Genomic DNA, 21,848 nt, shown 5'->3' with positions numbered 1-21,848 from the left:
GAAGTAGAGAAAACTTTTTGAGAATTTTATTTAGTTTTTATTTTGTCCTCATGTATAATTGAAAATAATAGAGATTCTAATATTTATGTATTATTTTGTTATTTTAAAATAAGAAAGGGCAAATTAGAAGACTATCCAAAACTCTTGGATGTTAAAAATGAATACACATGAGTAAGAAAATGAAGCAGTAAGAAGGAAATCTGTGCAAGTTACTGCAGGCACATACTTGTTTATACATGGTCTTGGTAGAAGTTGTTAGGAACTAGCTGAAGCAATAGGTCAGGGTTTTTTTTTTTTGAAATTTAATTTGTAATTTCATACTCTTTTTACTGTTACTGAACAAATGAGCTTTTTCTTCCTGTCTTGTGTATTTATATACATTGATTTTTCTAAGTCTTATTTGAAATATATCTTTCTCCATCTTGTGGAAAAGTAGAACTCACAGGGTTTCTAATTCTGTTTTTAAAGTAAGTTTCAGAAGCAGCAGTTCTTTATATTATCCCACCTCGTTCCCTCCTGCAAAGCTTTTGAACTAACACTTGAAGTTGGGTTCAACTTGCTTCACCTAGTTTATTGTCTTCCTGGTCTCAGCTTAAATAGCTCCTACTTAGGTAAGCTCCCCAGACTTCTCCCACCTGGGCTAGGTTAGGGACCCCGGGTCATACATGTTACTTTCTACTAACTATACACTTAATAATAGTTATTTGCATTTAGTTGTTTATTATTATTGTTATTGTTTTCCCTTAGTCTTTAAGTGCTTAGAAACAAGGACTTCACTATTAAATGTCTATCACATTGCTAGGCCTATATATTATAAAGTGCTTAAGGTTTGTTAATAGTTATAAGATCAATTCAGTGGGTAGGATATGACTTTTAGGAGTTTCATTAGGCTAATAGACTGTTAAGAATAAATGAGATAGTGACTTAGAATTCTTCTTGCTCACAGAAGGGCTGTCTTTTAATTTTTATTACCCTTGGTGAATTCTTAAGTCTTCTGGTTAGTTGAAGAATGGAACCCAAGAGAGTTTTCCTTTTTTAAAACTTCTGATAGTGCGTTACAGTTAATTTACCTTCATGTGTTGATTAGGACAATCTGATTTTAACAAACCTAAAAAACAGTAACTTCTGAAATAAGTGTGGGTATGTGTGTGTGCTCAGTTGTGTCTGACTCTTTACGACTCCATGGACTATAGCCCACCAGGCTCCTCTGTCCATGGAATTCTAGGGAAGAATACTGGAGTGGGTTGTCATTTCCTCCTGCAAGGGATCTTCCTGACCCAGGGGTTGCTGAAAATAAATATACAGACCCAAATAAAAAGCTTTGTTAATATACTGAACAGGAAAAAGTTTATGATTGTCTTCTTTCAGTATACTTGGGTGACTAATATGGCTTACTGAAACAAACTACTGCTTTTGCACAAGGCTGCTGAATTTATTATTTTTTTTAACAGGAATGACTTACAATCTTGCTCTTGATTTAAAAAAAAAAAAAAATACCAAGCCCTGCCTTTGATAAGGACTAAGTAAGTCCACTTCCATAAAGAATTTAGCACACTGCCTGATATGTAATAAATGCTCAGTAAAAGTAGTTATTTTTTGTGCTGTTTCCTGTAGACGTTTAAATAGAAATCTTTAGCTTTTGTTAACTCTCAAGTGTGCAGGCACTACTCTTGGGACTTAGAGAGGTGCTAACACCATGGAGCACTGAGGCACTAGGGACATAGAAATGAACAGGACAGGGCACTTTTTTCATGAAGCCTGTAGCTTCTCCCACTTCTACCAGATCTTTTGCTTGAGCTTCTCTGAATTCTGGGGTAGGCACAGCACCAGACACAAAGGCAACAGACCTACACAGATGGCTTCCCCAGCTTCTGTAATTACCTAAAGTCAAACTGTGTGGTTCCTAGTTGGTCTTTTTCGCTGATTGAGCCCTGAAAAGAATTTGGTACCGTAACAAAATACTTAAACCATGAAATGAGCTTTGGGACTGGGCCTCGGGTGTAAGTTAAAAAGCCCTAGAAGAGATTGTTAGCAGGAGCCTGATGTTGGTAAGGAATATGAGGAAACTATTAGAATTTGGAAGAAAAGTAACTTCTGTTACATAGTAGAAGAAAGTTTAATAATGATGGCAGTAAGCATTAACATGGAAAATAAGTATATCTCATCAGCTTGGGTGATCTCCCTGAGGAGATTTCTAGAGAGTATTGAAGGTGCTATCTGGATTCTTCTAGATGGAGGAGAAAGGCAAGCAATAGGGAATGGAGTGAATTATGAACTGTTTCAAGGCAAACTTAACAAAATTTTTTAAAGGGATTGATTGTATCAATTTGGGTCAAAAGCGACAGTAAAAAATGAAAAGATAAGCTTTTATACATTGCTGGTAGGAATATAAACTGATGAAGCCACTTTGGTAAACAATCTGGCAGTTCCTGAAAGGGTACCATATGACCTCTCCTAGGTATACTCCCAAGAAAACTGTACATAGCACTGTTTGTAGTAGCCAAAAAGCAGAAACAATCTAAATGTCCATCAACTGATAAGTGGATAAATAAATATAGTATAGGATGGAGAATTTTTATTCAATAAAAAGGACTGAGGTACTGGTGCATGCTATAACTCTGGATGAACCTTGAAAGCATTATGTTGAGTGAAAGACACATATATTCTCATCTGTATAAAATGTTTGGACTAGGCAAACATATAGAAAGGAGATTAGTAGTTACCTAGGGTCTGGGGTTGGTCATCCTGGTGGCTCAGCAGTAAAGAATCTGCCTGCAATGCAAGAGACCCGGGTTCAATCCCTGAGTCCAGAAGATCTCCTGGAGAAGGGAATGGCACCCACTTCAGCATTCTTGCCTGGAGAATCCTCTCGGCAGAGGAGCCTGGACAGAGAAGGAGAAATTAAAGATGTTTACCAGATTTTCTAGGTTAGGAAAATTAATTAAAAAAAAAAAAAAGCAGTAGTAGATTGTATTGGCCTGTTCACCCATTTAAAGCAGGGAAAAAATGGCCCATTTAGACAGTGTCAGCTGGAGTCCTAGCCATGCAGCATTACTTTAGAGGAGGTGAGTATTATGAGATTTCTTTTTTTTAAAACAAAGTTTTATAATTTGTTCAGATAGTAACATCATGATTGTTCTTAGGAAACTAAAACAGTATAAAAATAAAGACACTGGAAGATAGGTTTGGAAGGTTTGGGAGAGATATTTGAATAAAAAGAGCAGTGATTAAGTACCTAAAAAATGATGATTCTAGCAATTGGAACTCTATTAATCAGCACCTTTTATTTTACTGTTATGATGATACCGATGTTCATTATAATAACCTGTATAAATTTAATGATTCTTCTTTGGGCCTTTGGCACTTGCTTCACCATCTTATTTGGAAAAGCTCCCATCTCTGATAGCACCCTTGCAGTGAAGCCTTCTCAGGTTACCCTAAAATTGCAAACTCCTTACCTGTTTTATTATTTTTTTCCATAGCATCTAATGCCGTCTAACGCCTAGGTTTACTTATTTGCTTGTTTTTTCTCCTCCTAGAATGTAATTTCATTGAGATATTTTTGTCATTTTAATTCATTCTTCTATCCCCAGTGGAACAGTGTTGCACATAGTAGGTACTTCTAAATGTTTGTTGAATGAGTAAAGGGAATTACAGAGGAAGATGGAATTGTGTTCTGAGTACTTTGAATGCAGAATGCATTTTATAGTGTTCAAATTTTTGGAACTGAGCCTTCCAGATGTGGTACATATGTAGCCCAAATGCCTCCAAGCCTCATAACTGGCCCAAGTGGGGTTCTAATCAGATATCTTTGCCCTTATCTCTTTTTCCTTACTCTTTTGCCTTTGTCTTAATCATTCATTTGGAAATTTTCAAAGATTATACAAAAAACAGTAAGAATAATATAATGAACCCCTAGTACCCATTACTGAGCATTAGTAATTACCAATGTTTGGTCAGTCTTATTTGATCTATTTTTTCCACTCACTTTTCTGCCCCACTTATTAAAAAAAAATTCACCTGAAAATTCAGATGCATTTCTAAATGTTAGGTACATTTTAAGAAAATAGTACCACCATGTCATTATTATACATAACAAAATTAGTAATTCCTGTCATCTGATACTTTGTCCATGATCAAATTTCCTCAGTTGACTCTGGAATATTTTTATTCAAATCAAGATCTAAACAAGATTCACAGAGTGCATTTGACTGTTGTTTTTCTTAAGTCTCATTTTTTCATAACAGTTTCCTCATCTTTTTATTAATGACATAACTTGTTGGTTAAATATTGTATATCATTTGCCTTATAGAATTTCCCAGTTTGGAGATTTGGCTGACTGCTTCCCTGAGATTAATTTAGCTTTTTTCTATTCCTCATATTTTCTGTAAATGGTATTTAGATATAGAAGCATGATTAAACTCAGATTCAAGAATATTTAATATTGGTACTGTGTAATTTTTATTGTATGACACCATGATTGTCTCAATTTTAGTGATGGTAAAACTGAGTAGTAGGTAATTAACCTGATTTCGTACTTGGAAAGTTCCCCGTCAACCTCTCACCTAATGCATTTAGCATCCAATTATGATCTTTATATATATATCCATTATTTCATTAGGTTTGCAAAAATGGTGATTTTTCTAAATATTTTTTTCTTCCTCATTTATTGGCTTCAATTTTTCAATGAGTAAGAACTTTATTAGGTTACACAAAAACATGATTTGTACTGAAAAAGCAGAATAAGTGCTTCATTTTTTTCCATTTATTATTTTTCAGTCTTAAGAGTTGGTTCCCCAGCAAGTTCCAATGTAATTAGAGGCTTTCTTTTATTTTTATGATACCATGAGCTCTAGATTTTAATTTATTATGGTTCATTCGTCATTCTTTGTGATTCTCAAATTTTCCCATTTTAGACTAATGGAAGCCCACTTGTATGTTCTTTTGATGTGATCTCATTAGTCTTTGGTAATGTCATGTTTCTGGTATAAGATATTCTAGGGTCATCTTGTACATTTCCTGCCGCAAACCTGGAATCAGTTATTTGCCTTCCCTACCTTTTACACAGGGAATTATCCAATGCTACCACCTTCAGCATGATAGATCTCAGAATGTTTTTGTTTCCATGACACACCAATTCTGCAATTAGAGATTCCAAAGATGGGTAGTAAGGAACCTGTTTCTCTTCCATACCCATGGCTGAAAGGTTGTTAATAAGAGCACTGAAGGGCGGTAAAAACACTAAAATGGTTATCTTAAATGGAAAGAACATAACAAAGATGCCCTCAGTGTTAGAAAAACTTCCAGGCCTGAAGACACTGTACCTTCAGAATAACCAAATTTCCAAAGTGTGCCCAGAGATAAGCAGCTTGACCCAGGTGAGAAACAGCGTTATCTTTTTCAACTAAGGATGAAAAGAGAGGATAGGAAGAGAAAAAAGAATTAAGAAGGCTTCAATCACTGGAGACTTAGCTCCCTGGAGAATTAATGTGGATAGTTGCTGGAACAGCATCAGATGGTTTTCTCTTTTAGTGAATTACATATGGTAGGGGGAGATGTTTCAGTTTATTCATATGCTCTGTGGCCCACACTTGGCATCAGAGGGTTAGGCCTCTGCAACACTTATTTTTCTGGAGGCTGTCATTTGGAGAGGGCTTGGGAGCCTGGATCTACTTGTCTACCTTGGGGCTCCATCTCAACATGGGTTTGAAGATCCCCGAGAGGCTGTACACCCTGGGGACTATCCTGAAGCTGTTGTGTATGGAATGAAGAGAGACATCTGATGTAAGAAGGGAGTTCTTTTCAATTTCCTAGAGCAGGCTACACTTTGAAATGGAGTATTGGCAGGAAATGGGAAGGACAGAACATAGATTTCTTATGAAGTAGGCTTTAAAAGAAACTTAGCATTTTAAATAAAGAATATCCTTTGTAAAGAGCAACAAAATGAATCCTAGATGCTTGTGTTAAGTATTTCTGATGAACGACATTTCTGTGAAACTCCAGCTGCTAAAGATCTTAAAGTTGGGAGAAGGCAAGGGATATTAACTTTGTAGTTTTCTTTTTGTTCATTTCTAAACTGTCATCAGCACTGAAAGAATCTCTAACCAGCTAAGTAATAGTAATTCATTATAGTTCATTAGTTTTGAGTTGAGAGTTACTAAAAACAACTCTTATTTTCTTACCTTCACCTACTTCATTTCTTAGGTTTACAAAATTATTTGAGTTTGTAATCTGTGCCCATGTCTTTCCAAAAAATAGGGGAATACTTCAAAACTCCCCTTCAATAACTTCCAAAAGTACCTTCGAGTTACAGAACGATAGTAAAGATTTGGACTTTTCTAATGTGACAGAGGAGTTTTATGCAAAACAATTTGGAATTTGAGTGAGCCAATTCTCCACCTCTGTGTGATTTTTTTTTTTTAATTAGCGTAACAGTCCGTTTGTTCTTAAATCACAATTTTGACCTCCATATATAACTGCTTTTAGTTCTTTTCTTGATATGTCCATTTAAAATATCAATCTTCATCATCTTCCAAATATAAATTAATGTTTGGTTTCTTCATAGTTATCTTTGAAATTTAATATTGTTGTACGTTTGTTTCTTTCTTTGATTAATTTTTACTGGAGTATAGTTGATTTATAATGCTGTGTTATTTTCTGATGGACCACAAAATGAATCAGTAATACATCTACATATATCCACTCTTTTTTAGATTCTTTTCCCAGATAGGTCATTACAGAGTATTGAGTAGAGTTCCTTGCGCTGTACGGTAGATACTTCCTAGTTATCTGTTTTATGTATAGTAGTGTGTATGTGTAAGTCCTAATCTCCCAACCTTTGTTTATTTTTCATCAACTACAATCTTTTTACTCTCCACTTGGTAAGGTGGCAGTGTTAGCATCTGTAATCTACTTTCAGCTCACGTTTTCTCTTCCTCTTCACAAATTAAAAACTTCTTACTTTTATGAGGTGTATAGTATTTACAGTGTACCCAGTTATAACAATGATTAAATCTTTGTCTTGGAGAATTCTAAAATTCTAAAATGTATATTGTTAATAAGTAAATATCATTTTGTTCAGTGGCTCAGTTGTGTCCGACTCCTTGCGACCCCATGGACTGCTGCATGCCAGGCTTCCCTGTCCTTCGCTATCTCCTGGAATTTGCTCAAACTCATGTCCATTGAGTCAGTGATGCCTCCAACCATCTTGTTCTCTGTTGTCCCCTTCTCCTCCCACCTTCAATCTTCAATCTCTGTTGTCCCCCTTCTCCTCCCACCCAGCATCAGGGTCTTTTCTAATGAGTCAGCTCTTCATATCAGGTGGTCAGAGTATTGGAGCCTCAGCTTCAGCATCAGTCCTTCCAATGAATATTCAGGGTTAATTTCCTTTAGGAAATTTACATGGAGCCAATCAAAGTACTAAGATTATATTTTCTTCCTTATATACCGTTTTTGTTACCTTGGAGTTCCTAATGTCTTTCACTTATTCTTGTACCTTTTTCCTTTGTCATGGCCTCATTTTAAACTTGATCATATTACATATCCTATCAAATGTACTTTTTCCTTGAGTGACTTTCCCCAGGAGCCTCCATCCTCCTGCCCCAGTTTAAGCTAATCTAGGTTAGGTGGATACTTCCTGCTCAAATATCCTTGTGCAGTTCTCCTGAATTGGAATCAGTGTTTCCTGTAACCATATTTTCTTCTTTTTTTTGGTTTACTCACTTATTTTCTAGAAATAATTCTCCAGGCATCATCCCGATCTGCGTGTATCCTAAGTCTCATATCTAAGTCTTTGTGACCCCTTGGACTGTAGCTCGACAGGCTTCTCAGTCTGTGGGATTCTCCAGGCAAGAATATTGGAGTGGGTGGCCATTCTCTCCTCCAGGACATCTTCCCAACTCAGGGATGGAACCTGAATCTCTTGTCTCCTGCATTGACAGGCAGGATCTTTACCACTAGCACTACCCGGGAAGCCCCATCCTAGACTAGGTATGTGGTAATTAGGTTTTTTGAACTCTTGCGTATTTGAAAACATGTGTATTCTTCTCTCCTGTTTGATTAATAGTTGTTTAGTAAGAAGTATAGATTGCAAAATATACTTCCGCAGGTAAAAAAAGGTGATGAGTCTGATCATTCGTTTGTCTTCTTGTGGCTCCCTCGTTACTTTCCTCCTCATCCTTTGACTATTAGGAGAGGCTCTAAATTTTGACTTCCCAGCTCAGTTTCCTTTAACAGGGTGTTGGCTCAGCTCAGCTCTTAACTTTTAAAGAAGAAATCACATGTTACTTTTAAAGAAGAATTCAGCTGATTAGAAATTAGGCTTTTTGTGGTCCATCTTTAAAGTGCTTTACAAACAGATGCAGGCTTATGGCATTATTGTTTGACTCTTATGAACTAGCCAATATTTTTTCATATAGAATCTCCAATGTTGTAGAATTTCGGAAAAAAAATGTATTTCCCTTTTATAATGGGTGTTGAAGAAGCATCTCAAATAAAATATGCTAGAAACCCTCAAATGAGGGGTAGAGATTATTTACACAGTTCTTTTCCAGGGGATCTTCCCAACCCGGGGATCGAACCCAGGAGTCTCTCATGTTGCAGGTGAACCTTCTGAGCCACCAGGGAAGCCCATTCTAGAAGCACCTCAAATAAAATGTGCTAGAAACCCGCAAATGATGGATAGAGGTTATTTACACATTTCAGAAATACTGCTCATTTTGCCAGCTGCTAACAGAGAAAACAAAACTTTCAGAAAAGAGAGTGCTTGGAGCGCTGAAAAGAGCCCTGGATAAGTATCTGGAAGTCCTGGATACTTCAACCTGTTCAGCTATTCACCAACTAAACATAGGTATTTAATCTCACTGGGCCTCATTTTCTGCTTTCACTTATTCAAAGCCACACTTAAGTGTTGAGTACCGTCTGTGTCTCAGGTAACTTAGCAGTTAAAAGCAGATGAAAATACCTGCCTTATGGAGCTTATGCTGTAGTCAGAAGAGATGCACGAAACACAGCAGAACAAGTAGGAATGGGAGGTAGTGATTAGTGCTAAGGAAAAAAAATAACAGAAAAAGCAGGCAGGGCACGTTGTGGCGTTCAGGTGAAATTCTTCGAGAGTCCTTGTGGTCTTCATAACTTGGTCATGCTTATGTCATAGTTCAAAGATGGTAATTTTTACTCTTAACAATTTTGTATAAAATCCAGGAATGTGTTTTTCTAAATTCTTTTTTGTGTTGCTACAGGTTGTAGTTTTATTAATAATGACTGAAACTCCCCCTATGATATATATATAAAAACACTTACATGGCATTAAAATAGTCTTGATGTTTAAATTCCTAATTCAAAAGTAATGTTTCAAAATTTTTGTACCATTTTGATACAAAATGGTATCAGATAGAATAACAGCATCCCCCATATATTGAGAGCTGGCACAATGCTAGGAACTCTGTCCATTTTCAAGGAAGTTATTATTATCACTGATATGATAATAAAATTTATGATTCAGTAAGAGATTAAGTCACTTGTCAAGGTCAACCAGTGAATACATGTATAAAATGAAGTCTCTTTTGAGGTGCTCTCAGCTCTGTTGTTTTATTATTTTATACACTTACAAAACCTGAGTTATCTGAAGATGGTAGTTTTAAATACTATTAATACTTATATTGTTCCAACTCTCCATTTTACATGTCCATTCTTTTGACAGATACTTATCATTCATCATCTTGTGTCTATGCTGGTCCTGAGGATACAGATGTGAAAAAAACAAGGTCTTTGTCTTCACACTTGAGAATTAAATGTTAATCTATAAAAAACTCAGTACTAGACATTGGAACTATTAAATAAATTAGTGTTGCTATTAAAATTATCACCTTTATGGTCTGACTAGCAACACAAGGATAAAATGGAAGCAGAGTCTTTAGAGAATACAAGATTTTATCTCTTTTTTTCTTTGCTAATTGACTCGTGAAACTGGAAATTTTCAAATCGCTTCTAATGACTTGAAAGAAATAGTTGATGTCCTATAATTTATTTTGTATTTTTATTGGAGTATAATTGGTTTACTGTGTTCTGTTAGTTTCTGTTGTACAACAATCAGCTATATGCATACATACATCCCCTTGCCCTTAGACCTCCGTCCCTCCCCCATCCCACCCATCTGTATCATCACAGACACTGAGCTGAGCTAGCTCCAGGTTCCCACTAGCTGTTTTACATATGTAGTGTATATATATATGTCAGTCCTAATCTCCCAATTCATCCAGCCCTCCCCACCCTGCCTTTGTATCCACACGTCCATTCCCTATGTCTGTCTCTATTCCTGCCCTGCAAATAGGTTTATCTATATCATTTTTCTAGATTCCATATTAATGTAAGATGTTTGTTTTTCTCTTTCTGACTTATTTTACTTTGTATGACAGGCTCTTGTCCATCAACATCTCTACAAAGGGTCTGATTTCATTCCATTTTATGGTTGAGTAAAACCATTTTATGGTTGAGTAATATTCCATTGGATATATGGACCACAACTTCTTTATCCGTTCATCTGTCAGTGGACATTTATGTTGCTTCCATGTTCTGGCTATTGTAAATAGTGCTGCAGTGAATACCGGGGTACGTGTTTCTTTTTGCATTGTGGTTTTCTCGGGGTATACGCCAATAGTGGGATTGCTAGGTAATAAAATAGTTCTAGCTTTTTAGTTTTTTAAGGAACTTCCATTCTGTTCTCCATAGTGGCTGTATCAGTTTACATTCCAACCAACAGTGCAAGAGGATTCCATTTTTTCCACAGCCTCTTCAGCATTTCCTGTGTGTAGATTTTTTTGATGATGGCCATTCTAACCAGTGTGAGGTGATATCTCATTGTAGTTTTGATTTGAACTTCTGTAGCAATTAGTGAGGAGAAGGCAATGGCACCCCACTCCAGTACTCTTGCCTGGAAAATCCCATGGATGGAGGAGCCTGGTAGGCTGCAGTCCATGGGGTCCTAAGAGTCGGACACGACTGAGCGACTTCACTTTCACTTTTCACTTTCATGCATTGGAGAAGGAAATGGCAACCCACTCCAGTGTTCTTGCCTGGAGAATCCCAGGGACAGGGGAGCCTGGTGGGCTCCCGTCTCTGGAGTCGCACAGAGTTGGACACGACTGAAGCGACTTAGCAGCAGTAGCAGCAGCAGCAATTAGTGATGTTGAGCATCTTTCCATGGGCCATCTGTATGTCTTCTTCAGTGAAATGTCTGTTTAGATCTGCTGCCTATTTTTTTACTTGGGTTTTTTGTTTTGATATTGAGTTGCATGAGTTGTTTGTATATTTTGGAGATTAATCCCTTGTCAGTTTCTTCATTTGCAAGTATTTTCTCCCATTTTGAGAGTTGTCTTTTCATCTTGCTTATACTTTGCTGTGCAGAAGTTTTCAATTAGATCCCATCAGCTTATTTTTATTTTTATTATGCTAAGAGGTGGGTCAAAAAAAATCTTGATGTAATTTATATTAAAGAGTATTTTACCTGTGTTTTCATCTAAGAGTTTTTATAATCTAATCCTTTTTGAGTTTATTTTTTTTGTGTTAGGGAGTGTTCTAGTTTCATTCTTTTACATGTACTTCTCCAGTTTTCTCAGCACCACTTTTTTAAAAAATTAATTTTTTGCTTTTTAATTTATTTTTAATTATTATTAAATAATATTAATATTATTTATTGTTAATTTATTGTTAATTGAAGGATAATTGCTTTGCAGTGTTGTGTTGGTTTTTGCCAGGCATCAGCATGAATCAGCCGTAGGAAGCCGTCCCCTTCCTGTTGAAGCTCCTCTCCTCCCACCCGTTCCACCCCTCTAAGTTGTCACAGAACCCTGGATTCGAGCTCCCTGATTCATCCAGCAAATTGCCACTGGCTCTCTAATTTTACATATAGTAATGTTTGTCTTAATGCTACTCTGAATTCTCACCCTCTGCTTCTTCCCGCCGTGTCCACAAGTCTGTTCTCTCTGTTTCTGTCTCTGTTGCTGCCCTGCAGGTAGGTTCATCAGTACCATCTTCTTAGATTTCATGTATATGCATTAATGTATAAATATTTATCTTTCTCTTCATGACTTTATATAATTGGCTCTAGGTTCATCCACCTCATAAGAGCTGAGTGAAATGTATTCCTTTTTCTGTCCAAGTAATATTGTGTATATGTACCATAACTACTTTATCCATTCATCTTTCTAGGTTGACATCTAGGTTGCTTCCATGTCTGGCTATTGTAAATAGTGCTGTGATGAACATTGGTGGTACATGTGTCTTTTTCAATTATGGTTTCCTCAGGGTATATGACAGATAGTGGGATTGTTGGGTCATTTGGTAGTTTTATTCCTAGTGTTTAAAGAAATCTCCATGAACTCTCCATACTGGCTGTATCAGTTTGCATTACCACCAACTGTACCAACAGTACAGTTCCCTTTTCCCCACCCCCTCTCCAGCATTTAGTTTGTAGATTTTTTGATGACGGATAGTCTGACTGGTGTGAGGTGATATCTCATGGTAGTTTTGATTTGCATTTCTCTAATAATGAGCTTTTCATGTGTTTGTTAGCTATCTGTATATCTTTTTTGGAGAAATGTCTATTTAGGTCTTCTGTCCTAAACTTTTTGATTGGGTTGTTTGTTTTTCTGATATTGAGCTGAATGAGCTGCTTGTATATTTTGAAGATTAGTGCTTTGTCAGTTGTTTTATTTGCTGTTATTTTTTCTCATTCTGGGGGATTTCTTTTCACCTTGTTTATAGTTTCCTTTGCTTCCAGCACCAGTTATTGAAGAGACTGTCTTTTTTCCATTGTGTATTCTTGCCTCTTTTGTCATGGATTAGGTGACCATAAGTCTGTGGGTTATCTCTGGGCTTTCTATCCTGTACCATTGATCCATATTCCTGTTTTTGTACCAATACCATACTGTCTTGATGACTGTAGCTTTGTAGTATAGTCTGAAATTGCGGAGCCTGATTCCTTCAGCTCCACTTTTCTTTTCTCAAAATTGTTTTGTCTATTCAGGGTCTTTTGTGTATCCATACAAACTGTAAAATTTTTGTTCGAATTCTGTGAAAAATGCCATTAGTAGTTTGATAGAGATTACATTGACTGTATAGATTGCTTTAGTTAGTATAGTTGTTTTCACAATATTGATTCTTCTGATCCAAGAACATGGTATGTATGTCTCTCCATTTGTGTCATCATTGATTTCTTTCATCAGTGTCTCATAGCAGCATCTGCTTAGGTAGGTTTATTCTTGTGTATTTTATTCTTTTTCTTGAAATGGTAAATAGGATTGTTTTCTTAATTTTTCTTACTGATCTTTTGTTGTTAGATTATAGGACTACAAGAGATCCTGCAGTTTTACCAAATTCACTGATGAGCTCTAGTAGTTTTCTGGTGGCATCTTTAGGATGTTCTATAGCTGTGAAAAGAAGAGAAGCGAAAAGCAAAGGAGAAAAGGAAAAATATAAACATCTGAATGCAGAGTTCCAAAGAATAGCAAGAAGAGAAAAGAAAGCCTTCTTCAGCAATCAGTGCAAAGAAATAGAGGAAAACAACAGAATGGGAAAGACTAGAGACCTCTTCAAGAAAATCAGAGATACCAAAGGAACATTTTATGCAAAGATGGGCTCGATAAAAGACAGAAATGGTATGGACCTAACAGAAGCAGAAGATACTAAGAAGAGATGGCAAGAATACACAGAAGAACTGTACAAAAAAGATCTTCACAACCCAGATAATCATGATGGTGTGATCACTGACCTAGGGCCAGACATCCTGGAATGTGAAGTCAAGTCGGCCTTAGAAAGCATCACTATGAACAAAGCTAGTGGAGGTGATAGAATTCCAGTTTAGCTATTTCAAATCCTGAAAGATGATGCTTTGAAAGTGCTGCACTCAATATGCCAACAAATTTGGAAAACTCAGCAGTGGCCACAGGACTGGAAAAGGTCAGTTTTCATTCTAATCCCAAAGAAAGGCAATGCCAAGAATTCTCAAACTACCACACAGTTGCACTCATCTCACATGCTAGTAAAGTAATGCTCAAAATTCTCCAAGCCAGGCTTCAGCAATACGTGAACCGTGAACTTCCTGATGTTGAAGCTGGTTTTAGAAAAGGCAGAGGAACCAGAGATCAAATTGCCAACATCTGCTGGATCATGGAAAAAGCAAGAGAGTTCCAGAAAAGCATCTATTTCTGCTTTATTGACTATGTCAAAGCCTTTGACTGTGTGGATCACAATAAACTGGAAAATTCTGAAAGAGATGGGAATACCAGACCACCTGATCTGCCTCTTGAGAAATTTGTATGCAGGTCAGGAAGCAACAGTTAGAACTGGACATGGAACAACAGACTGGTTCCAAATAGGAAAAGCAGTACGTCAAGGCTGTATATTGTCATCCTGTTTATTTAACGTATATGCAGAGTACATCATGAGAAACGCTGGACTGGAAGAAACACAAGCTGGAATCAAGATTGCCGGGAGAAATATCAATAACCTCAGATATGCAGATGACACCACCCTTACGGCAGAAAGTGAAGAGGAACTCAAAAGCCTCTTGATGAAAGTGAAAGTGGAGAGTGAAAAAGTTGGCTTAAATCTCAACATTCAGAAAACGAAGATCATGGCATCCAGTCCCTTCACTTCATGGGAAATAGATGGGTAAACAGTGGGAACAATGTCAGACTTTATTTTTGGGGGCTCCAAAATCACTGCAGATGGTGACTGCAGCCATGAAATTAAAAGACGCTTACTCCTTGGAAGGAAAGTTATGACCAACCTAGATAGCATATTCAAAAGCAGAGACATTACTTTGCCAACAAAGGTTCGTCTAGTCAAAGCTATGGTTTTTCCTGTGGTCATGTATGGATGTGAGAGTTGGACTGTGAAGAAGGCTGAGCGCTGAAGAATTGATGCTTTTGAAGTGTGGTGTTGGAGAAGACTCTTGAGAGTCCCTTGGACTGCAAGGAGATCCAACCAGTCCATTCTGAAGGAGATCAGCCCTGGGATTTCTTTGGAAGGAATGATGCTAAAGCTGAAACTCCAGTACTTTGGCCACCTCATGCGAAGAGTTGACTCATTGGAAAAGACTCTGATGCTGGGAGGGATTGGGGGCAAGAGGAGAAGGGGACGACAGAGGATGAGATGGCTGGATGGCATCACTGACTCGATGGACGTGAGTCTGTGTGAACTCCGGATGTTGGTGATGGACAGGGAGGCCTGGTGTGCTGCGATTCATGGGGTCACAAAGAGTCGGACACGACTGAGCGACTGATCTGATCTAATCTGATCTGATGTATAGTATCATGTCATCTGCAAGTGAACAGTTTTACTACTTCTTTTCCAATTTAAATTTTTTAAAATTTCTTTTCCTTTTCTGATTGCCTTGGCCTGGACTTTCAAAACTACATTCAATAATAGTGGTGAGAGTGGACATCGTTGTCTTGTTCCTGATCTTAGACAAAATGATTTCAGTTTTTTACTCTTGAGAATGATATTTGCTGTAGCTTTGTTTTAATGACCTTTATTATGTTTAGGTAGGTTCCCTCTATGCCCACTTTCTGAAGAGTTTTCATCATAAATGGGTTTTGAATGCTGTCAAAAGCTTTTTCTGCATTTATTGAGATTATCAGATGGTTTTTATTTTTTGTTAATATGGTGTAGCACACTGATTGAATTGTGTAAATGTTGAAGAATCTTGCCTCCCTAGGAAAAATCCCATGTGATCATGGTGTATGATCCTTTTAATATGTTGTTGGATTCTCTTCACTAGTATTTTATTGAGGATTTTTGTGTCTGTGTTCATCAGTAATATTGACTTGTTATTTTCTTTTTTTGTGTGTGCTGTCTTTGTCTGGTTTTGAGATCAGCGTGATTGTGCCATCATAGAATAAGTTTGGGAGTGTTCCTCCCCATGCAATTTTTGGGAAGAGTTTGAGAAAGATAGGCATTAGCTCTTCTCTAAATGTTTGGTAGAATTTGCTTGTGAAGCCATCTGGTCCTAGACCTTAATTTGGAAGATTATAATTACAGTTTCAGTTTAATTACATATGATTGGTCTGCTTAAATTTATATTTCTGGTTCCGTCTTGGAATGTTGAACCTTAGTACGAATTTGTCCATTTCTTCTGGCTTATCCATCTTGTTTGCATATAGTTACTTGTAATTTCTTATGATCCTTTGTATTTCTGCAGTGTCAGTTGTAATTTTTCCTTTTTCAATTCAAATTTTATTGATTTGAATCCTCTCCGCCCCCCCCCCCTTTTTTTTTCTCTTGAGGCATCTGGCTAATGGTTTATCAATTTTATCTTCTTAAAAAACCAACTTTTACTTTTATTGATCCTTGCTCTCATTTTCTTCATTTTTGTTTCATTGATTTCTCCTCTGATCTTTATGATTTCTTTTCTTGCACTAAGTTTAGGTTTTATTGTTCTTTCTGTGGTTGCTTTAGTTGTAAGGTTAAATTGTTTGAGATTTTTCTTGTTTCATGAGGTGAGGTTGAATTGCAATGAACTTTCCTTTCAGAAGTGCTTTTACTGCATCCCATAGGTTTTGGGTCATCATGTTTTCATTGTCATTTGTTTCTATGTATTTTTAAAATTTCCTCTTTGATTTCTTAAGTGATCTCTTGGTTATTTAGCAATGTACTGTTTAGCTTGCATGTTTTTGTCTTAATATTTAATCTTATACTTGTTTTCTAGTCTCATAGTATTGTGGTCAGAAAAGATGCTTGATAAAATTTTGATTTTGTTAAATTTACTGAGGCTTGATTTGTGACTCACGATGTGATCTATCTTAGAGAATGTTACATGTGCACTTGAGAAGATACTATATTCTGTCACTTTCAGCTGGTATGTCCTATAGGTATCCATTATATCTACCTGGTGTATTGTGGCATTTAAAGCTTGTATTTCCTTATTTATTTTCTGCCTTGAAGATCTGTCCATTAGTATATTTAAGGTGTTAAAATACCTTACTGTTTTGATTTCATCTTTTACTGTTGTTAGCATTTACCTTATTTATTGAGGTGCTCCTATGGTGCTCCTGTGGTGGGTGCATAAATATAGTTGTTAAATCTTTTTCTTGGTTTGATCACTTTATCATTATGTAGTGACCTTCTTTGTCTTTTGAAACAGTCTTTATTTTAAAGTCTATTTTGGGGAGGACTTCCAAGATGGAAGATTAGTAAGATGGGGCCATCATCTCCCTTCCCACAAGTGCATCAAAAATTCATCTGCATATGGAACAGCTCCTTCTGAACACCTGCACACTGGAAGGAGAACCCATACTTCCAAAAAGGCAAGCCAATCTCCTTAGAATGAGGTAGGGCAGAAGATAAAGATTAAAAACAAAAGAGAAAATTTCAGGATGGGGACCTGCATTCTGGGAAGGGAGTCATGAAAGAGGAAAAGTTTCTGCACACTTTGAAACCCCCTCATGGACAGGGTGGAGGGAAGTGCAACAGCAGGTGCTCAGAAGGCAAAATGGAGAGAATTCACCACAAAGATCATTGCTGAACAGCATGTAATAGCCAAAGAGTGGCTTGCATGCCTGTGCCTGCAGCCCACCAGGCTCTGCTGTCCATGGGATTCTCCAGGCAAGAGTACTGGAGTGGGGTGCCATTATGACACAATTGGGGGAGCTAAGGGAAAACACTGGGCATCCCAGAGAGGAAAGAGATCTTTGTTCCCAGGCCATTCTTAACTGTGCAGTCACAGACAGTGGCTGTGTGCCCAGCAGTGGTCACCAAAACTGGCCAAACCAGTAAGAGTGCTGCTGGCATTAGATGTGACTGCTGTTTATGATCCCAGAGCAGGAAACATAAGCCACAATCTACTGCCAAAGCTACGGGAAGTGCCTGACAACAGACAAAACACTGCTGCTGGGGTCCCAACCCCAGGTAACATCTGCCACCAGGCGGTGAGCAGGCACAGGTTGCTGCCCACACCTTGCCCAGAGCTTGAGCAGCTTGGCTCTTCCTAGGGACTCATGACCCAACGCCAACTCCTCTGGGAGAGCACACATGACGTCTCAGACTGTAACAACATACTGCACGTTCTACTGCTGCAGACACTCATTGATACATCACACTGAGTGATGCCATATACTACTTTCTCCCCAACCCAATTGAAAAGTGGCCCTAATAAGCCTTGGTCTTTGACCCATCTTGCCTAGGTGGGGAACAGACACTGGAGAGCAACCTACAAGCAAAGATTAGCCCAAAACCAAAGCTGAACACCAGAGGCTATGTGACTGAAGAATAGAAAGGGAATTAGCTCCTGCAGCTTCAGGTATAGCAGACTAAATCCTCGTGATTAGCCTGAGACTGGATTTTAGGGTTAACTATGGCCTTGAACAGTATGAAAAGGCAAAATGATAGGATACTGAAAGAGGAACTCCCCAGGTCAGTAGGTGCCCAATATGCTACTGGAGATCAGTGGAGAAATAACTCCAGAAAGAATGAAGGGATGGAGCCAAAGCAAAAACAATACCCAGCTGTGGATGTGACTGGTGATAGAAGCAAGGTCCAGTGCTGTAAAGAGCAATATTGCATAGGAACCTGGAATGTCAGGTCCATGAATCAAGGCAAATTGGAAGTGGTCAAACAAGAGATGGCAAGAGTGAATGTCGACATTCTAGGAATCAGCAAACTAAAATGGACTGGAATGGGTAAATTTAACTCAGATGACCATTATATCTACTACTGCGGGCAGGAATCCTTCAGAAGAAATGGAGTGGCCATCATGGTCAACAAAAGAGTCCGAAATGCAGTACTTGGATGCAATCTCAAAAACGACAGAATGATCTCTGTTTGTTTCCAAGGCAAACCATTCAGTATTACAGTAATCCAAGTCTATGCCCCATACAGTAACTCTGAAGAAGCTGAACGGTTCTATGAAGACCTACAAGACCTTTTAGAACTAACACCGAAAAGAGATGTCCTTTTCATTATAGGGGACTGGAATGCAAAAGTAGGAAGTCAAGAAACACCTGGAGTAACAGGCAAATTTGGCCTTGGAATACAGAATGAAGCAGGGCAAAGACTAATAGAGTTTTGCCGAGAAAATGCACTGGTCATAACAAACACCCTCTTCCAACAACACAAGAGAAGACTCTATACATGGACATCACCAGAAAGTCAACACCGAAATCAGATTGATTATATTCTTTGCAGCCAAAGATGGAGAAGCTCTATACAGTCAGCAAAAACAAGGCCAGGAGCTGACTGTGGCTCAGACCATGAACTCCTTATTGCCAAATTCAGACTTAAATTGAAGAAAGTAGGGCAAACCACTAGACCATTCATGTATGACCTAAATCAAATCCCTTATGATTATACAGTGGAAGTGAGAAATAGATTTAAGGGCCTAGATCTGATAGATAGAGTGCCTGATGAACTGTGGAATGAGGTTCATGACATTGTACAGGAGACAGGGATCAAGACCATCCCCATGGAAAAGAAATGCAAAAAAGTAAAATGGCTGTCTGGGGAGGCCTTACAAATAGCTGTGAAAAGAAGAGAAGTGAAAAGCAAAGGAGAAAAGGAAAGATATAAGCATCTGAATGCAGAGTTCCAAAGAATAGCAAGAAGAGATAAGAAAGCCTTCTTCAGCAATCAATGCAAAGAAATAGAGGAAAACAACAGAATGGGACAGACTAGAGATCTCTTCAAGAAAACTAGAGATACCAAGGGAACATTTCATGCAAAGATGGGCTCGATAAAGGACAGAAATGGTATGGACCTAACAGAAGCAGAAGATATTAAGAAGAGGTGGCAAGAATACACAGAAGACCTGTACAAGTAATGCTGTAAAGTAATGCTCAAAATTCTCCAAGCCAGGCTTCAGCAATATGTGAACTGTGAACTTCCTGATGTTCAAGCTGGTTTTAGAAAAGGCAGGGGAACCAGAGATCAAATTGCCAACATCTGCTGGATCATGGAAAAAGCAAGAGAGTTCCAGAAAAACATCTATTTCTGCTTTATTGACTATGCCAAAGCGTTTGACTGTGTGGATCACAATCAACTGTGGAAAATTCTTCAAGAGATGGGAATACCAGACCATCTGATCTGCCTCTTGAGAAATTTGTATGCAGTTCAGGAAGCAACAGTTAGAACTGGACATGGAACAGCAGACTGGTTCCAAATAGGAAAAGGAGTACGTCATGGCTGTATATTGTCACCCTGCTTATTTAACTTCTGTGCAGAGTACATCATGAGAAACACTGGATTGGAAGAAGCACAAGCTGGAATCAAGATTGCCGGGAGAAATATCAATAACCTCAGATATGCAGATGACACCATCCTTATGGCAGAAAGTGAAGAGGAACTCAAAAGCCTCTTGATGAAAGTGAAAGAGGAGAGTGAAAAAGTTGGCTTAAAGCTCAACATTCAGACAACGAAGATCATGGCATCCGGTCCCATCACTTCATGGGAAATAGATGGGGAAACAGTGGAAACAGACTTTATTTTGGGGGGGCTCCAAAATCACTGCAGATGGTGATTGCAGCCATGAAATTAAAAGACGCTTACTCCTTGGAAGGAAAGTTATGACCAACCTAGATAGCATATTCAAAAGCAGAGACATTACTTTGCCAACAAATGTCTGTCTAGTCAAGGCTATGGTTTTTCCTGTGGTCATGTATGGATGTGAGATTTGGACTATGAAGAAGGCTGAGCGCTGAAGAATTGATGCTATTGAACTGTGGTGTTGGAGAAGACTCTTGAGAGTCCCTTAGACTGCAAGGAGATCCAACCAGTCCATTATAAGGAGATCGGCCCTGGGATTTCTTTGGAAGGAATGATGCTAAAGCTGAAACTCCAGTACTTTGGCCACCTCATGCGAAGAGTTGACTCATTGGAAAAGACTCTGATGCTGGCAGGCATTGGGGGCAGGAGGAGAAGGGGACGGCAGAGGATGAGATGGCTGGATGGCATCACTGACTCGATGGACGTGAGTCTGTGTGAACTCCGGATGTTGGTGATGGACAGGGAGGCCTGGTGTGTGATTCATGGGGTTGCAAAGAGTCAGACACAACTGAGTGACTGAAGTGAACTGATGGCCTTTGGGAGCAAGTACAGGCTGGAGTAAGGCCAGGTCTGATACTATGCTGATCCTACTCTGCCCACACAGGTCCAGAGACCTTCCTAGAAATACTAGAGAACTTTCTGAGTAAAGCAGATTGACTGGAGCACACTGTGTGGAATGGAAAACACAGGAATCATGAGGACATTCCTCTTACTACCACTCTATATAATTTTCTTTTTTTCTTTTTCTTAGTATTCTAGTGTTCTTTCTATATTATTCCATTTTTATTTTGTATAACTTTTTATTTTTAAAAACTATCTTATTTTTAAATAAATTAATTTTATTTCCCTATTTTTACAGTTGTTGTTATTGTTCAGTTGCTAAGTCATGTTCAACTCTTTGTGACCCCATGGACTGCAGCACACCATACTCTCCTTTCCTTCACTATCTCCCAGTGTTAGTGCAAAGTTATGTCCATTGAGTCAGTGATGCCATCCAACCACCTAATTCTCTGATGCCCGCTTCTATTCCTGCCCTCAGTCTTTCCCAGCATCAGGGTCTTTTCCAATGAGTTGGCTTTTCGCATCAGGTGGCCAAGATATTGGAGCTTTAGCTTCAGCATCAGTCTTTCCAATGAATATTTAGAGTTGATTTACTGTAGGATTGACTCGTTTGATCTTGCTCTCCAAGGGACTTTCAAGAGTCTTCAGCACCACAATTCGAGAGCATCAATTCTTTGGTGCTCAGCCTTCTTTATAGTCCAACTCTCACATCCATACATGACTACTGGAAAAACCATAGCTTTGAATAAATC

At 38.1% G+C, this 21,848-nt stretch overlaps 1 protein-coding gene across 2 annotated transcripts in view; it reads left to right on the top strand.

The window, feature by feature from the left end:
• The first annotated feature begins 104 nt into the window (after window positions 1-104).
• LRRC69 (leucine rich repeat containing 69) overlaps window positions 105-21,848 on the top strand; it is a 95,474-nt gene continuing 73,730 nt past the window's right edge. For both annotated transcript variants that reach the window (XM_070802930.1, XM_019973815.2), the window contains exon 1: window positions 105-5,378. In XM_070802930.1, the coding sequence (XP_070659031.1) occupies window positions 5,196-5,378 (183 nt within the window). In that variant the 5' untranslated portion in view covers window positions 105-5,195. The remainder of the gene's footprint in view (window positions 5,379-21,848) is intronic.

The sequence above is a fragment of the Bos indicus genome, chromosome 14 (assembly GCF_029378745.1).
Source record: "Bos indicus isolate NIAB-ARS_2022 breed Sahiwal x Tharparkar chromosome 14, NIAB-ARS_B.indTharparkar_mat_pri_1.0, whole genome shotgun sequence".
NCBI lineage: Eukaryota > Metazoa > Chordata > Mammalia > Artiodactyla > Bovidae > Bos > Bos indicus.
This window is presented reverse-complemented; position numbering and strand designations above follow the sequence as displayed.